Source organism: Mercenaria mercenaria, chromosome 4, assembly GCF_021730395.1.
Source record: "Mercenaria mercenaria strain notata chromosome 4, MADL_Memer_1, whole genome shotgun sequence".
NCBI lineage: Eukaryota > Metazoa > Mollusca > Bivalvia > Venerida > Veneridae > Mercenaria > Mercenaria mercenaria.
In genome coordinates, this window is record NC_069364.1 from 32,038,112 (window position 1) to 32,054,622 (window position 16,511).

At 37.2% G+C, this 16,511-nt stretch overlaps 2 protein-coding genes across 2 annotated transcripts in view; both read left to right on the forward strand.

Moving 5' to 3' along the window:
• The first annotated feature begins 1,051 nt into the window (after window positions 1-1,051).
• On the forward strand, window positions 1,052-5,787 carry LOC123533565 (uncharacterized). The gene is made up of 2 exons (XM_045315243.2): window positions 1,052-2,583; window positions 4,281-5,787. Exon 1 carries the CDS (start codon window positions 1,078-1,080, stop codon window positions 2,134-2,136), a length of 1,059 nt encoding a protein of 352 aa, XP_045171178.2. The 5' UTR covers window positions 1,052-1,077; the 3' UTR covers window positions 2,137-2,583; window positions 4,281-5,787.
• LOC123551399 (uncharacterized) overlaps window positions 2,965-16,511 on the forward strand; it is an 88,853-nt gene continuing 75,306 nt past the window's right edge. Inside the window, exon 1 of the mRNA XM_053542127.1 lies at window positions 2,965-4,576. Coding sequence (XP_053398102.1) covers window positions 2,965-4,576 — 1,612 coding nt within the window. The remainder of the gene's footprint in view (window positions 4,577-16,511) is intronic.

Consider the following 16,511-nt stretch of genomic DNA (forward strand, 5'->3'; position numbering starts at 1 on the left):
TCCGTGACTGAGGTGGGATACACGGCGGTGGTGTTGAAAATAAGTCTATTTCTACTGGCGGGTTGTAAATGAAAAGATAAGTAATCAAGAAAATGTTTATTCAACAACAATATAGTTTTATAATCAACAAAATTACTATGGCAACGTCCTGGTGCCAGAAGAATTTTTAAAGATATAAATTTGTCTTACGTACGACTTACTTTCTCCTACGTAGGACATAGTATCTCCTACGTAGGATTTAGTATCTCCTACCTACGTAGGAGTTAGTATCGCCTGCCGAGGACTTCGTATTTCCTACGTAGGACTTAATATCTCCTACGTAGGACTTAGTATCTGCTACATAGGACGTAGTGACACTAACTTTTACATAGGAGATACTAAGTCCGACGTAGGATATACTAAGTCCTACGTAAGAGATAGTATGTCCTACGTAGAAGATACTAAGTCCTACGTAGGAGATACTAAGTCATATGTAGGAGATACTAACCCATACATAGGAGATACTAAGTCCAACGTAGGAGATACGAAGTCCTACGTAGGAGATACTAAGTCATATATGTAGAAGATATTAAATCCTACATAGGAGATACTAAATCCGACGTAGAAGAAAGAAGAAAGGCGATTTTGACTAGGACCTCTTCACCGGCTGGAATACTTTGAAAAAACATTTATTTTTCTTGGGCATGGAAGTTCGTTGTTTTCGCCAAGACTGCTATTTCATGGATTATGAATTTATGTATTCTATCGGACCAATCCACCCTTTGAGAATTCTAGGAGTGAACTCGCCTGCTGTCACGTGACCTAGCCTCAGAACAAAGAAAGCTTTCACGTGGACTAGAACTCGAAAATAAACGAATCAATAATCGATCTTTTCATTATATTCAAAAGTGTTGATTCCGGAAATCTTTTTGGAATATAAAACAGGAACACATTATTTATCAAACTGACGGAATATTTTTAGTGTCAAAGCATTTGATTTATGAAAATTTCGTCTTTTCTTGTACAGTACTATAAGCACTTGATGCTCGAATAATGGCGGCCCCTTACTAACTTTGTATTCTACGTTCGTTTGTGAATATGGATAACAATCGGATTGATAAAAGTCTTAGGATGCCGTCTGGAAATGAAACATATAGTTCGTTGGAACAACATAACTCGGCTGTAACTTCTCGGAATAATCAGTCTCAGACTGCCGAAGTTAGGGGTTTGGTCGGGGATTCTATCCACAATCAGATTCACATTGTTGGGGATTCCTGTGAGGACCCCACGGAGCACCCTTCACGAGAAACCAGTAATGGACTCGGCCAAACTGACGTTCATGTGCTTGCGCATGCGCCAGTAACTATAACTGGAGACAATTCTGGGTTTTCCCGTAACTACAATGACGTTCATGCAACTACGCATGCGCCATCAAGTATAAACATTCCTTTGAATGCTGGGATCGCCCAAAGCGGCGGAAGTGCAGGGGAAAACAGTAATACGCACGCGCAAATGAGTGTAAATTCGCATTTGCAAATGCAAATGTTGCAAAATCAAAAAATCATGTTGGAGCAACAGTCAACGGTGGCAGGTTTGGTTAAGAAATTCGACGCTTTAGCCAAACAAATGGACAAACGCCGGCGCAGTGATCTTTTAAAACTGCCACGACAACCGAAACCTCCGACAATAACCGGAAGTGGGTATGAAGATGTTTCCGATTCGGATAGTTCGTACCCGTCCGATAATGACGCTTCGTTATTGGACTCGGACGATGATGGATCAGTGGAAGGCCACCAAGTGGGGAACAACGACTGTTCTTCTGAAAGTTTAAGACTTTTAGCGGAGATGAGTAGAGATTTCAAAAAGCCTGAGGAAACTGGGCCAAAAGTTGATCGTGTGTTAGCGGATACGGTGAACTTTGGTATAAGCCAGCCGGTAGACCGAAAGATAGCAACAAAACTTTGTGACAATCAAAAGAGACCAAGTAATTGTGAATTTCTACGGGTTCCAAAGGTGAACAAAGAACTGTGGGTGAGCTCAAGTCTCAGTAAAAACATTAAGGAGAGAGGACAGGAAAATGCAAACAATACAACAATACTTGACAGCAGGGTTGATACCTCTAGTAAACTTGATGGACAAGTTGTTAGAACGAAATGATTCGGATTCACTGGAGCTTGCTCGAGATTCTTTTCAGTTAATGGCCTACGCACATAGGGATATGACAAATCTCAGGAGACAGCAGATAAAACCAGGAATAAATGAGAAGTACCACCAGCTATGCAATGATTCTAAAGAGGTGACCGAAAATTTATTGGGAGACGGTTTGGATAAACAGCTGAAAAGTTTGGATGACATGAGGAAACTTGGTAGAGACATGACTAAGCCTCAATTTAAGCAAAGTCGGAAGAGAGATCATCAAGGTCAGTTCAAGTCAAAAAATGACGTCATCCGCCGAAGAGACAATAGAGATCAACAAACACAACGATATTCACAAGATCCAAAGTCTTTTTTATCGAAAGGATACCGGCAGAAGCCGGTGCATCAAAACAAGTTCAAAAAACCCCGGAGGAACAATTACAACAACAACAAACAGGATTAAATCATGTAAGTCAAGTTTTTGATAAGTTAGAAAATAAACCGGAAAATTTTAAGGCAGGCAAAGTGTCTGCTTTCTATGAATCATGGACAAATATAACTTGTGACAAGAAATTACTAAATACCGTTAAATATGGATATACTATTGAATTCGAAGAAACTCCTTCTGATTTAACAGCTGCTCCCTGTATAAAATTTAACACTCATGAACATCAAATTATTGCATCGCTCTTGGACGAATTAAAATTGAAAAATATTATAGAGGAGACGAATCATGAGGTAGGAGAAGTGATATCAAATATATTTATTCGGCCAAAAGCGGATGGTTCTTATAGGTTAATTTTAAATTTAAAACGCCTAAATGATTACGTGGATAAAGTACACTTTAAGATGGAAACATTAAAATCAGCATTGGCATTAGTGAAGCAGGATTGTTTCTTTGCCAAGATTGATTTAAAAGATGCGTATTACAGTGTAGGAATAAATCATGAAAGTAGGAAATATTTAAAATTTAGGTGGGATGGCAAGTTGTATCATTTTACCTGCCTCCCAAACGGACTTTCTTGTGCCCCAAGAGTTTTTACTAAACTTTTAAAGCCTTTATTTTCAACTTTAAGAAAAGTAGGGCACGCAAATGTAGCATATATTGACGACAGTTTACTATCAGGGGACACATTTGAAGATTGCAGTCAAAATGTTCATGAAACCTTGTCTTTAGTGGATTCATTAGGTCTCACAACTCACCCTAAAAAATCAATAATAGTACCTACACAAAATATAGAGTTTGTGGGTTTCTTGCTAAACTCGCAGAGGATGACTGTGACATTAAATGAAAGAAAATCCATGGATATTAAGCAACATTGTGAGAAATTGTTAAAAGAGAAAATAGTTACAATAAGAGAATTTTCTAAGTTGATTGGGAAAATGGTTGCAGCAGACCCAGGGGTACTGTATGGACCTTTGCATTATAAAGCTTTAGAGATTGAAAGAGACAGGGCTTTAAAATTGAATATAGGTAATTTTGACGCTTATATAAAAATAAGTGAACAGGGTGAAGAATGCTTGAAATGGTGGTTAGATAATATTGGTCATGTTTTCAAACCTATTTCACATGGGAATGTTGATAGAAAAATTGAAACGGACAGTTCTATGACTGGTTACGGAGGACATGATACGACATTTAACCGTGTTATAAGTGGACATTGGTCATCCGATGACAAAAAACAACATATAAATTATTTAGAACTGAAGGCAGCATTTTTATGCCTGCAATTTTTCTGCGGAGGTGTACAAAATGAACATGTGCAGTTGTACTTGGACAACACAGTTGCCATAAAATACCTCTCAAAAATGGGGGGTAGGAAAATACAACTAAATGAGCTCACAAGAGAAATTTGGGAATGGTGCGAAAAGCGTAACATTTGGCTTTCTGCGTATCATATACCAGGAAAATTAAACACAACAGCAGACACACTCAGTAGAATGAGCAAAAAGCTAAATGATGACATGGAATGGTCATTACATGAAAGTGTGTTTAATTGTATACAGGAAAAAATGGGCACATGTAGTGTTGACCTATTTGCCTCTGCAGCAAACCACAAACTAGATCAATATGTGTCATATGTCCCGGAGGGCCATGAAATAGCGGTTAATGCATTCTCTTTATCTTGGTCCAAAGGTCTTAATTATATATTTCCACCTTTCAGTTTGCTGGGGAAAGTACTTCAAAAAGTAACGGAAGACCAGGCAGAGGCAATCTTGGTAGCCCCTATTTTCACAACACAGCCATGGTTTCCGCGTCTTCTTCAAATGATCTGCAGTCAGAGCTACATACTTCCAAGGATGGAGAATTTGTTAACATCACCAAGGAAGAAAAACCATCCTCTAGTGTCCATGAAAATGGGGGTTTTCAGGATATCCGGGAACATCTTATTCGTTCAGGACTACCAGAAGAGTCTGCAAAAATCATCATGGCGTCTTGGCGACGGTCAACGCAAGATCAGTATGGGTCACATATCAAAAAATGGTTGCGTTTTTGTGGTCAAGAACAAATTAATTCAATTAAACCATCTATGAATCAGGTAATTCTATTTTTGACAAAACTTCATACAGAGAAGTACAGTTACAGAACAATAAGTGCAGCAAAATCAGCAATATCAACTTATATAAGTCTTTTTCATGACATGGATATTGGAAGTGACAGAAAAATAAAACGCTTCATGAAAGGGATATTTGAAATTAACCCTGCATTGCCAAAATATAACGCCACATGGGATGTTAAACAAGTCTTAAACTGCATAAAAGGAATGCCAACCAATGATTTATCATTACGGTTGCTGAGTGTAAAATTAGTAGTTTTGTTGGCACTCACAACAGGACAACGGTGTCAAACTTTAGCTGCATTGGATATTGAGGATTTGCATATAGAACAAACATGTGTAAAAATCAGAGTTACAAGTGTGCTTAAACAAACAAAACCAAATTCTCATTTAGCAGAGCAATTTATTGAAGAGTATTGTCATGATAGTGAATTATGTGTTGTTAGGGCATTAAGAATTTATTTGGAAAAAACTAATACTCTAAGAAATACATCAAAATTATTCATTACTCTGCAAAAGCCACATGGTGCAGTGACATCAAATACTATCGCAAGGTGGATAAAATTAGGCCTTAAACTAGCTGGAATAAACATTTCTACTTTTTCTGCACACAGTACAAGGGGTGCTTCTACTAGTGCAGTAGCATCAAAATCTATTCCAATTAATACAATTTTAAAAACAGCAGGTTGGAAAAGAGATTGTACATTCAGAACTTTTTATAACAAACAAATAAGTAATGATTCATCCTATAGCAAAGCAATTTTAAGTATAGTTGATGATTAATAAGACAATGCATACACATGTCATAGTTCATGTGCAAAATTATTGCATAAACTCAAGAGTACTAAGGTTGATATTACATAGATTAGATTAAAAATTGTTTTTTCTGGAGAAATTGTGTATAGTTATATGATTTTAATTGCATTTTATGACTAAATTGAAACAATTTATGAATTTTATTATGCATGGAACATAATTAATTTGTCATTTGTGTTTTATTGCTTTATATTAGCTTTAGTATGACTGAAATATTATTTCAAGATAAATCAAAGCTTTTTTGAAATGTATCAATTGTCACAATGACATTATGACAATACAGGATTTCATCAACTCATTTGTTTCTTTCTGATACAAATCCTTTAGTTAAAATACTATTTTTGGACATGGACTCTAAAAACTCCTAGAATTCTCAAAGGGTGGATTGGTCCGATAGAATTGATAAATTAAACGAGACTTACCTGTAAGGTGAAGTTTGATTTCAATTCTGTCGGACCAATCCACTGAGAATTATAGGCCCTCCCTCTTTTTCGAAACCCACCCAAATTTCATTATTTCCATGTTCACAAAAATATAGTATAATACTCTGAAGTCTGAGGCTAGGTCACGTGACAGCAGGCGAGTTCACTCCTATAATTCTCAGTGGATTGGTCCGACAGAATTGAAATCAAACTTCACCTTACAGGTAAGTCTCGTTTAATTTATCAATTAACCTTTTAAAGTTAAAGTTAATAGGAAATCCATCAGTTCGTTGGGATTTACGTAAGCGGTTTTGTGTAACCACGAAAATTAGCACCCCACCCTCCTCCCCCACGATCCACTTACATTTTGAGAAATAAATTCAAACAATACCAAAGCATAGAAAGAAAAGGTTGTTTTTATATGAACATTGAACAGCATGTAAAACATGTATATTACTCTACAAAACAATTAAATACATTGAATACTGAAAAAAGGACTGCATAAAGGGGCTACACGTCAGCTCCTTAAACAATCACCCTTTTCAATGCATTTGCAATAATCATAATGTACCAGTGCGGAATTTTCACATTATTATAATGATTATAAGCTTTGTCAAAAATTGGGTACAACATTTTGAATGGCCTAATTGTAACCCTATCATAGCGGTATTTTCGTAATCTGACTGTATTTTATGTTCATTAATATAGTATCTTTGTAATTGGATCGTGTTTTATCTATATGGCTAATTAAGCGTGCGCTTGGTCGACAGTCAGTAATGATATTAGTGTTATTTGATTTCGGGACATTTTAGGCTCTGACTTGGTCTGTTTAATACACTGTGAGATTCACCGACCGAGTGAGATGGTTTACTTCACGAACCGAACGATTATATCTTTTTTATTTAAATGATGGCAATCAAACTTTCACAAATATTGGTAAATACACAAGTCGCACAAGATAGCTAGTATGTTGGAAGTTGAGTAAAGACCGTACCCACAACATTAATAGCAGAATTCATAGACGGTGAAGACAGCTCCCTGTCGATTTTAAAGAAACAAAAAAAAATCCATTAATGATTTCAATTCGTCCACTTTTTTAGCTCACCTGAGTACTAAGTGCTCATGGTGGGCTACTGTGATCACGCTGTGTCCGTCGTTCATCGTGCATGCGTCCGTTCATCCGTCCGTCCGTCGTCAACAATTGTGTTTAAACGACACCTCCTCCTAAACCACTGAATGGATTTTAATGAAACACAGCCTTGATGTTCCTATGGGTGTTCCTCTACCAAAGTTGTCCAAACGATTCCGCTTGGTTGCTCATAGGGACTGCCAGAGCTAAAATTAGAAAAAAAAATCAAACGACATCTTCTCCTAAACCGATGGTCCGATTTTGAAATAATTTCACACAAATGGTCCTTACGTGTTTATTGTGGAAACTTTAAAAAATCTTCTTGTGTGAAACTGCTGGCCCGATTTTAAAATAATTTTACACAAATGGTCCTTGTGTGACCCTCTACCAAGATTGTTAAAATTATTTTGATTCGTCAATAAACATGGCCGTCAGAGGGCGTGGTTATTTTTCCCTATATGCATATAGTGGAAACATTAAAAATCTTCTCGTGCGAAACTGCTGGCCCCGATTTTAAGATATGCTCAGTACATAGAAACGCAACGCTTTTTCCCTCGATTTTTTTCATACTTTCCTTGTACATGTATATTTGAAGTTAATATAGTAGTATTGTAAAATCGTGTAGGAACCCGACCATCATCCAACACCAAAACCAAACAAGAGGGCTATGATGGCCCTATATCTCTCACCTGAGTTTAATTGCTTGCTTGAACAAATTCTTTGCTAAAGCTTAAAAAACTTGGTGAGAAGGTCATGGTAAAGATTCTCCAAGATAAGTACTGAAATCTGTTAAAAATTATACAAATCTCTTTGCTGTAGCTTCAAAAACAAGAAAGTAGGTCAGTAGGTCAGGGCTAAGAACATTAAAGATGAGTATTGAAATCTTTATCGAAAGTTACTGACGTGCTCCAAACTTCTATGCTATTATGATCGGTGTGCAAAACTGTGCATGTCACCCAAATTTTGAGACTGTATCTTAAAAAACAAGAAAGTAGGTCAGTAGGTCAAGGCAATGCTACATACCAAATATCAAAGGCTTAAGCCTTGAACTTTCAGACAAGAAGATTTTTAATTTTTTTTCCTAAATGAGTCTATGTAAAACTTGGGGCCCCCGGAGCAGGGCCTCTTTTCACCCCAGGGGCATAATTTGAAAAAAAAATGGTAGAGGACCATTAGGCAATGCAACATACCAAATATCAAAAGCTTAGGCCTTGCAGTTTCAGACAAGAAGATTTTAAATTTTTTTCCTATATAAGCCTATGTAAAACTTGGTACCCCCTTGGTGGGGCCTCTTTTCACCTCAGGGGCCTAATTTAAATAGTCTTGGTAAAGGACCACTAGGCAATGCAACATACCAAATATCAAAAGCCTTGGCCTTGGAGTTTCAGAACAAAAGAGTTTTTAAAGTTTTTTTCCTATATAAGTCTATGTAAAACTTGGTACCCCCGGGACAAGGCCTCTTTTCACCCCAGGGACATAATTTGAACAAACTTAGTGGAGGACCACAAAGCAATGCTACATCTCAAATATCAAAGGCCTAGGTCTTGTGGTTTAAGACAAGAAGATTTTTAAAGATTTTTCCTGTATAAGTCTATATAAAATTGTGACCCCCGGGGCGGGGCCTTTTTTCACCCCAGGGTAATAATTTGAACAATCTTGGTAGAGAACCACCAGGCAATGCTACATACCAAATATCAAAGACCTATGTCTTATGTTTATGGTTTAAGACAAGTCTATGTAAAACTTGAGGCCCCCGGGGCGGGGCCTCTTTTCGCCCTAGAGGCATAATTCGAACAGTCTTGGTAGATGACCACTAGATGATGTCACATACCAAATATCAAAGCCCTATGCCCTGTGGTTTTTGACAAGAAGATTTTCAAAACAAATTTCTTATATAAGTCAATATAAACCATATGACCCCCGGGGCGGGGCCATATTTGACCCTAGGGGGATTATTTGAACAAAATTGGTAGAGGACCACTAGATGATGTTACATACCAAATATCAAAGCCCTATGCCCAGTGGTTTTGGACAAGAAGATTTTCAAAGTTTTTCCCTATATAAATCTATGTAAACCATGTGACCCCCGGGGTGGAGCCATATTTGACCTTAGGGAGATAATGTGAACAAACTTGGTAAAGGACCATTACATTATGCCACGTACCAAATATCAAAAAGCCCTAGCTAGTGGGTTTGCAAAAAGATTTTTAAAAGTTTTTCCTTTCGATTGCCAGGAACCAGAGTTCTGTTGGAATTCATTTCTTTGATTTTTTTCAATGAGGATCATCGGGGAAAAATTCCTGTGAATTTTCTCAAAATTGGCCCGGGGGTTAGGCGGGAGGTGTTGACGGACGACGGACACGTCAAGGACAAAAGCAGGACCCCGGACGTCCTGACCCAAAAGTCACCTTGAACTTAGTGCTCAGGTGAGCTAAAAAAAATCAAGAAAAAGTGCAATTTTTTTCTCAATTATTAAAATATTTTGATGAAGACCAAGTGTTGGTTTTTCTAGAAATATCAGTATAACTTTCACAAAGGTCCTTGGTGCCCCTTTAGGCTTAAGGTGAAAAAATAGTCCTTTTTTTTTTTGCTCTGAGAGTTTTTCCCTTTTTTCTTTGAAATTTTTTTTTGGCAAAAAATCACAGACGTTTATGCTTGACTGTGGTGCATTTTCATAAAAAATAAAAATGAAAATTTGTTATGGAAACTTGATATCACCACCAGTATTTTTTGGGGGTTCATTTTTTAGCTGTTTTGCATTTTGGTGTTTGATGAAATTATTTTTCTTGCAAAAAACAACCCCACTTTTTCTTTTGATTTTTAGAACACTAAAAATATTTTCAAGAAAATGAAAGTTACAAAAATTTTGAAAGGGTCCTGTGTGTGCTGCGGTCATTGGAATAGGTCGTTTTATATGAATAAAGAAAAAACAACTATTTAGTGTTTTTTAAAACCCTTTTACCAAGATTGTTAAATTTGACCAAAACCCGGGTGTCTGTCAAACAATAAATGATGGCGATAAAACCAACAATCCCTTTGATTCGAGCACCCCTCTAGACGGTGTTTTTATAATTTTTTTCCCCGACACTGCGATTCGACACCGTTAAAAGTAATGAAAATTCCTTTTGAAAATGTTTTAATAAATAAAAAATTTTTTTGAAATGGTAAAAAGGTGTCGTGGGGATTTTGAAAGTCCGACAGTCGCTTCCCAAACGCCTAATTATTCCTTTTCCAAAACCTAAGTAAAGTTTTGAAAAGTGTCTTCGCTGGATAAAGACTTGTGGACGCCTCACAGACAATTGAAAGTGGATAAAATTGGGGAAACTCCCCACTATTTGTATATACAGGGTTTAAAAATTATATTATCTAGTTTCACTTAAATTTTCCATTTGCCCGGGGCCCCGTGCGAAAAATTTAGTCAAAATTTGGATCGTAGGGGCCCGGGGCTAAGGGGTTTGTTACATTAAAGGGGAGCATACTTGAAATTAAAAAAGGGGGTGGGGTTTTTAAAAAATTTCCTGCAAAAAGTACAAGGTTTTGGTAATAAAATGAATCTGTTTCAACTGTTTAAGACACAAAAGTTGTCCTAAAATAAAAATGAGAAAAACTAAAAACAAAAAAGTTATTGTTGAATTCATAAGACTTTTTGTGTACATTCAAAGTCAACAATTAAGTTTTTTTGGTGCGAAAATAATGCCCTTCACTTGCCCAAAAACATTTTCAATGCCTGGTTTTTTAAAAGAAAGAAAGTGAAAAATTTCCCTGTTTGTTTTTTTCTTTCGCAATGTGAGCTAAAAAAATTATTTAGTTTGTTTAAAAAGTAGTGCATAAGAAAGAAGGGGGTAAAGGAATGCCACTTTTCCAAAAAATAAAAGGTTATTCCCCTTAATACATTAAAATTTATCGTTACAAAAGTCTAGGGGCTTAAATAAAGGCCTAGAAATGTTGCCATCTTTAAATTTTTTAAAACTTGGTTTCATGAAACTAAAATGCACTTAAATATCAAAACCTTAAAAAACTTTGAAAATGTATTGTTTAAAAATTCCCTTAAAATAAGGATGAAATTTGGTTGGAGGCCCAAATAATGTGTATATGTGAAAAGCAACTTTTCTAATCTTGTTAAAAAGTTACTAATCCCAAAGCGGGAAAATGTCATGATCAAAATGGACGAATATACAGTTATCCTACTTAAAGTCAATTTATTTTTGTCCTGAATTCCCACCCATACTTTTCATAATTCTGTTGCCGGTTGCCGAGAATGTGTCATTCACGTAAAAAACGGGGGTCAAATAAGTTTTGGTAAAAATGCTATCACTAAACTATTTAAGGGAAATATGCAGTTCAAGTAACTTTTTCTCATAACGTAACGAACATGTTATGTTGTAACAAAAAGTTTATTTACACTGATTTAATAGCATGTCGGTTATAAGTGACTTTATTGATTCATTTTGTCTTTTGTTATGGTTGTCAAAAGGTAAAACGGAAGTGCCTCACAACGAAGCGGAAACCAGTTTGATGCGCAAAGTAGTCCACTGTAAGTAATTAGGGTTTTGACAATGTCCACAAAATTAATAATTTTCTAATATTAAAGACGAATATTGAATAGGATTCATTATTTGATAAAAATTTATATCTCGAATGTTTTTTAAAAAACCGTAACGTGCTGCCCACCTAATTTGTTCCCGTTGTTTATTAGAGTTACCTTTCTTCCGGCAGTAATACATTTGGGCAGTGAATCGCCGGAAGTCGGGGGAAAATTAAAAACCATGTAAACAAACTAAAATTAAACCCACCTTTCAAGATGATTTCAAGGATCGACATTTTGCAAATTTAACCGCCTGACCTGTGTTAACATCTTAGATTTTGTTCTAAGGTATTCATTGTGTAGATGTCTGGTTATGCCTTGCAATGCTAAATCCCACCTGATTTTTTTGTTTACATTTTTTATCAATGTGAAATATGAGTCCATCCCGGATTGAACAAGACGTGGCGTTAAATTTTTAATGTTAGGCAAACCTGGTGTGTTAGAAAGAAAATCTCATCCTTCAACATTATTTGAACACTGTAATTGTTAAAAAAAACTGTATTTTCCTAATAAAAAAGGGCTTTACATTTGGGTGTTGAAGTACTTTCACCAAGACCTCTGTTTTCCTTATTACATTATGGGAATGTACCACATCCTTATCCAAAAATTACTGAATATTAAAGGTGTCCATCAGTATTATATCATTTAGAAATATGATTTTTATTTTCCCCAACCATCGATTTCTGGAATATGCACCCCTTCCGCATTGCTGTATGAACTGTGAATGTAGCAATATGCGTCCCCTTAAATACGAGCATCGTGCTATTTATTTTTTTGTACATGCCGGGAGAAATTCTTACACATGCTGCGCGGAGATTATACGAAAATCGTGCAATTTCAGTGCAGTTGCCTTGCAGTCACCGCAAGCTTCCAACGGAAATCTTACGTGCTGAAGATGACCAATATATATAACCATCTGAAAAATGTTATGCCATATAAAGGCCGTCGCACGGAGATTATGTGGCCGCTGTAGAGTTGCCGCGTGATGATTGCTCAATATCCATGCGATTTCATTCGGTATTGCAGCAAGCAGGAACTCTGTGGCCCAGCGAGTGCCGTGCGAAGGTCTCATGTGTCTACAATCTCCGTACGATTTCTTTTAGGCACTTTGTCTACGGAAAATCGTGCGTTGGCTGCACGATCAGCCCGATGCCCGTGCGGAGATTGTGCAATGTCACCTACGACATGTCTACGGTCTACGGGCTACCGGCTTTCGATTAATTCAAATATGTACAACTTTTCGCTAAACAAAGTCGTGAGGCTGCGGACCCCGTACGAAATCGCACATCCATACCCCCTCCCCCCAACCCACCCCCTCAAAACACAAACCCACTGCCTCCACATGGAGGACACACAGAAAGGAGGATACGGGCAGTCTACGAGTTTCGCTGACACATCGTAGGCGAAAGATAACCTAGACATTGTTGGTTTATTTCACAGCCATAACACTTCTTAACGAGAAATTGTGAAGAGAAAGTGCCAAAATGTTCAAGTAGCAAACATATGAACTAAAAGTGCTACATTATTTGTGCCCAAACTTTTCATTTGCCTCGATCAACATGTTCTTGGAAAGGCATCGGTGATGCGAATTCTTTTTAGGTTGAGGGAGAAGGGCTATTTATACCTAAAATGTAAATGTATCATTATCGTTCAATGCACTTTTTCCATTTTTGCACACGGGGCATAAATACTGGTAGAGTACAAGTCAAGAAAATACTAATAAAATATCAAACTGAATGATAAACAAATATTTTTATAATAATAAAACACGCATAAACTCAGTGATTTATTTAAGAAGCAACACATAATTTTCAACAATAAATATCATCAGTAATTGTCGTCATGTAACCTTCTTCCGTCCTCTTTTGTCTTCTTAATATACATGCTTTCTCAACTAATTCCGTCCCCGAATGTCGGAAAATCCCAAAACTATCAATGTAAGACGCCTAACAGTACTTTCTCAAAGTTCATCTAAATGTTTTAAAGACACATAATAAGACAGAAATTTCTTGCCAATCTCTCAGAAATATCGCGTTAAGTAGCAGCAGCAGCCATTATCGATCTAAATGTCGGAGGTCTAGTATTTTGTGGTACCACGTGACCTGTAGGCGGAGCCTGGCGTCTGGTCAATTATCCCGGTTCGTCAAAAACATGGCTTCTAGGAGGCGTGGTCACTTTTCCCTATATGTATTTAGTAGAAACTTGGTAAATCTTCTTGTATAAAACTGTTAAAATAATTTCACACAAAATTAATGGTCCTTGTGTAACCTTCTACAAATAGTGTTCATTTTTTTATTTGTTAAAAAACATTGCTGCCAGAGGGCGGAGTCACTTTGCTTCAACAATTTCTTTAAACAACATCTCCTCCGAAAAAACTGAACGGATTTTGATGAAACTTTACCAAAATGATCTCTGGGTAGCCCTCTTTTAAAATTGTTCAAATGGTTCCGGTTCATTGAACGGATGGGTCTTTTGCTTAGAAATAGGTTTTCAGCTATCAGACTTTAAAATTCTTTTTCTCTAGAGCTTTGATATTTGGCGTGTGATATAAGGGTGTGACTCTCTACCATAATTGCCCAAATTACTGCCCTAAGGTAAAAAATGGTCATGCCCCTGTGTGTGACATGTACTTACTATAGGCTTATGTATAAGAAATTTTGAAGATCTTCTTCTCTTAATCAATCATAGCCGGAGTCTTGATATTTGGCATGTGATATCAGAATAGTGCTGTCTACCATAATTTTTCAAATTATCGCCCTAAGTTCAAAAATGTGTGTGACATGTATATAATATAGGCTAACATAGAAGAAACCTAACTTTGTACTTGTACCATTACGTTACACAAAAACACTTGAAGCCTTGCACACAGGTGAGCGCTTTAGGGTCAATGACCCTCTTGTTTTCTTCATTTCTCGATTGAAAATATATTATATGATTGAAAGTGGAGAAACTATTCCGCTCGTTTAGTCTGTACAATCTGTTTTATGTCTTCAGTAAAATTTGGGACCGGTTCCAGTATTCAACGAACTTTGCTACTTAAGCTCGTCGAGTTCATTAGTTAAAAATTCCTGTTTTTATCTAGTTCAGTACACTGTTATAAGTATAGAGTAACTTTTTTAAAACAATTTACATAGGTATCAGGGCACTTGAAATTAAGAAATAAGAAAGTAGCATAATAATAACCGTAGTATTTCAAACACAAAATTTGAAACACGTGTTATTTGTGTATGTTCTTTTTTCGTGTTCCCCTCCCCATTTTATTTTATTTTATTTTATTTGGGGGTGGGGGGGGTGGAGGGCACTCAGAGTTGCACTTGTATTCCAGTCTGTCCGTTCGACCGTCCGTCCGTCCATCCGAATTTGTATCGTTCATATCTCCAAAATTAGAGGCACCAGTGGTTTTAATTTGGATCACGCACAGCCAGGTAAGAATTATAGTCCTTGACTTTGTAAAAATATGCCTAAAAGGGCCTAAGATCGTGTCGCATGTATCTCAAAGAATACTTGATCCAGTATTATGAAACATTACAGGAATATTATTCGGCATGTGAAATTGTAAACTTTGGGTTTTGTTAGATATATTACTCAGCCAAACCAGAGTTGCGATCCTAGACTCAGTAAAATTATGCATAAAAAGGCATAAAAATTGTGTCGCACATACCTCAAAGAGTATTTGACCTAGGGTCATGAAACATCACACGAATATTATTCCGTATGTGAAGTTATGAACCTGGGATTTTGTTCCGGATTGCTTTAGACAGACCAGAGCTATGGCTTTGGTTGTCAAAAATATGCATAAATTGGATACAAGTTTATGTCGCATGTATCACAAAAAGTATATGACTTAGAGTTGTAAATCATTAGGAGATTGATATATAGCGTGAAGTTGCACACCTGGCAAAAATTAATATTCAACTTTAAAGTTTGTGTCATAAAATTCTACATTAAACTGTAAGACATGCTGTTCCTCATCTTGACCGCGGGAAACAAGAGGACGAAGGTATTCGAAAGAACCTCACACTATCTATGACCAATGAAGACTATCCTCCGGAAACATGGACCCATGTCTATACAGATTAATCAGCCACATGCGCCATCAAAGACAGAGAAGCAGGAGTTTTCATTCTATACCCATTTGGCAATAGAGAAACACTACTGCAGCCACAGGAAAAACTTCAGCAATTACAAGGCGGAGACTGAAGCACTCACGAAGGCCGTCTCAATGATTGAAGACTTGGCAGAAGAAAGCTCCTCAGTCGTCCTTCTCACGGAAGCTCTGATCAACAATAAAGCTCCACAGCTAGCCAGGAGAATGCAGAGCCTGAGTATCACCTGCAAAGTAGCACTTAAGTGGATTCTATTCCATAGTGGACTTGCAGGCAATGAAGAGGCAGACCAACTGGCTAAGCTAGGAGCTCAGTCAGAACAACCAACAACACCTGTGAGCTACAAGGAGAAAGTCACCATCATCAAGGCACTAACGAGACTAAGGATAGAGGAAGATGCTTTTCATCTCCATGATCGATCTGAACAAGTGATGCTGGTCAGGCTTCGCTCAGGGCACAACAAGCTACAAGAAATACAGATTGGCACCATCACCAACCAGTCCATGTGGCGAGGAAGATCAGACTACGGAGCATATACACCAGAAATGTTAAAGGCATGACCAGGAGCAAGCTGCGACTTGGCCGATGGATACCTCAATCCACCAGAAACTATATGGAGGCATTGAGGATCTGCGGCAAACCACACGTTTCATCGAGGCTACTGGTCTGACAGTGTAGGGCGAAGAAGACGAAGAAGACGAAGAAGGTAGAGTCGTGCAGTAACGTCTGTGCCATATAACTTTGAAAACCGGACTGCAGATTCAGATGAGGGTATTTTCA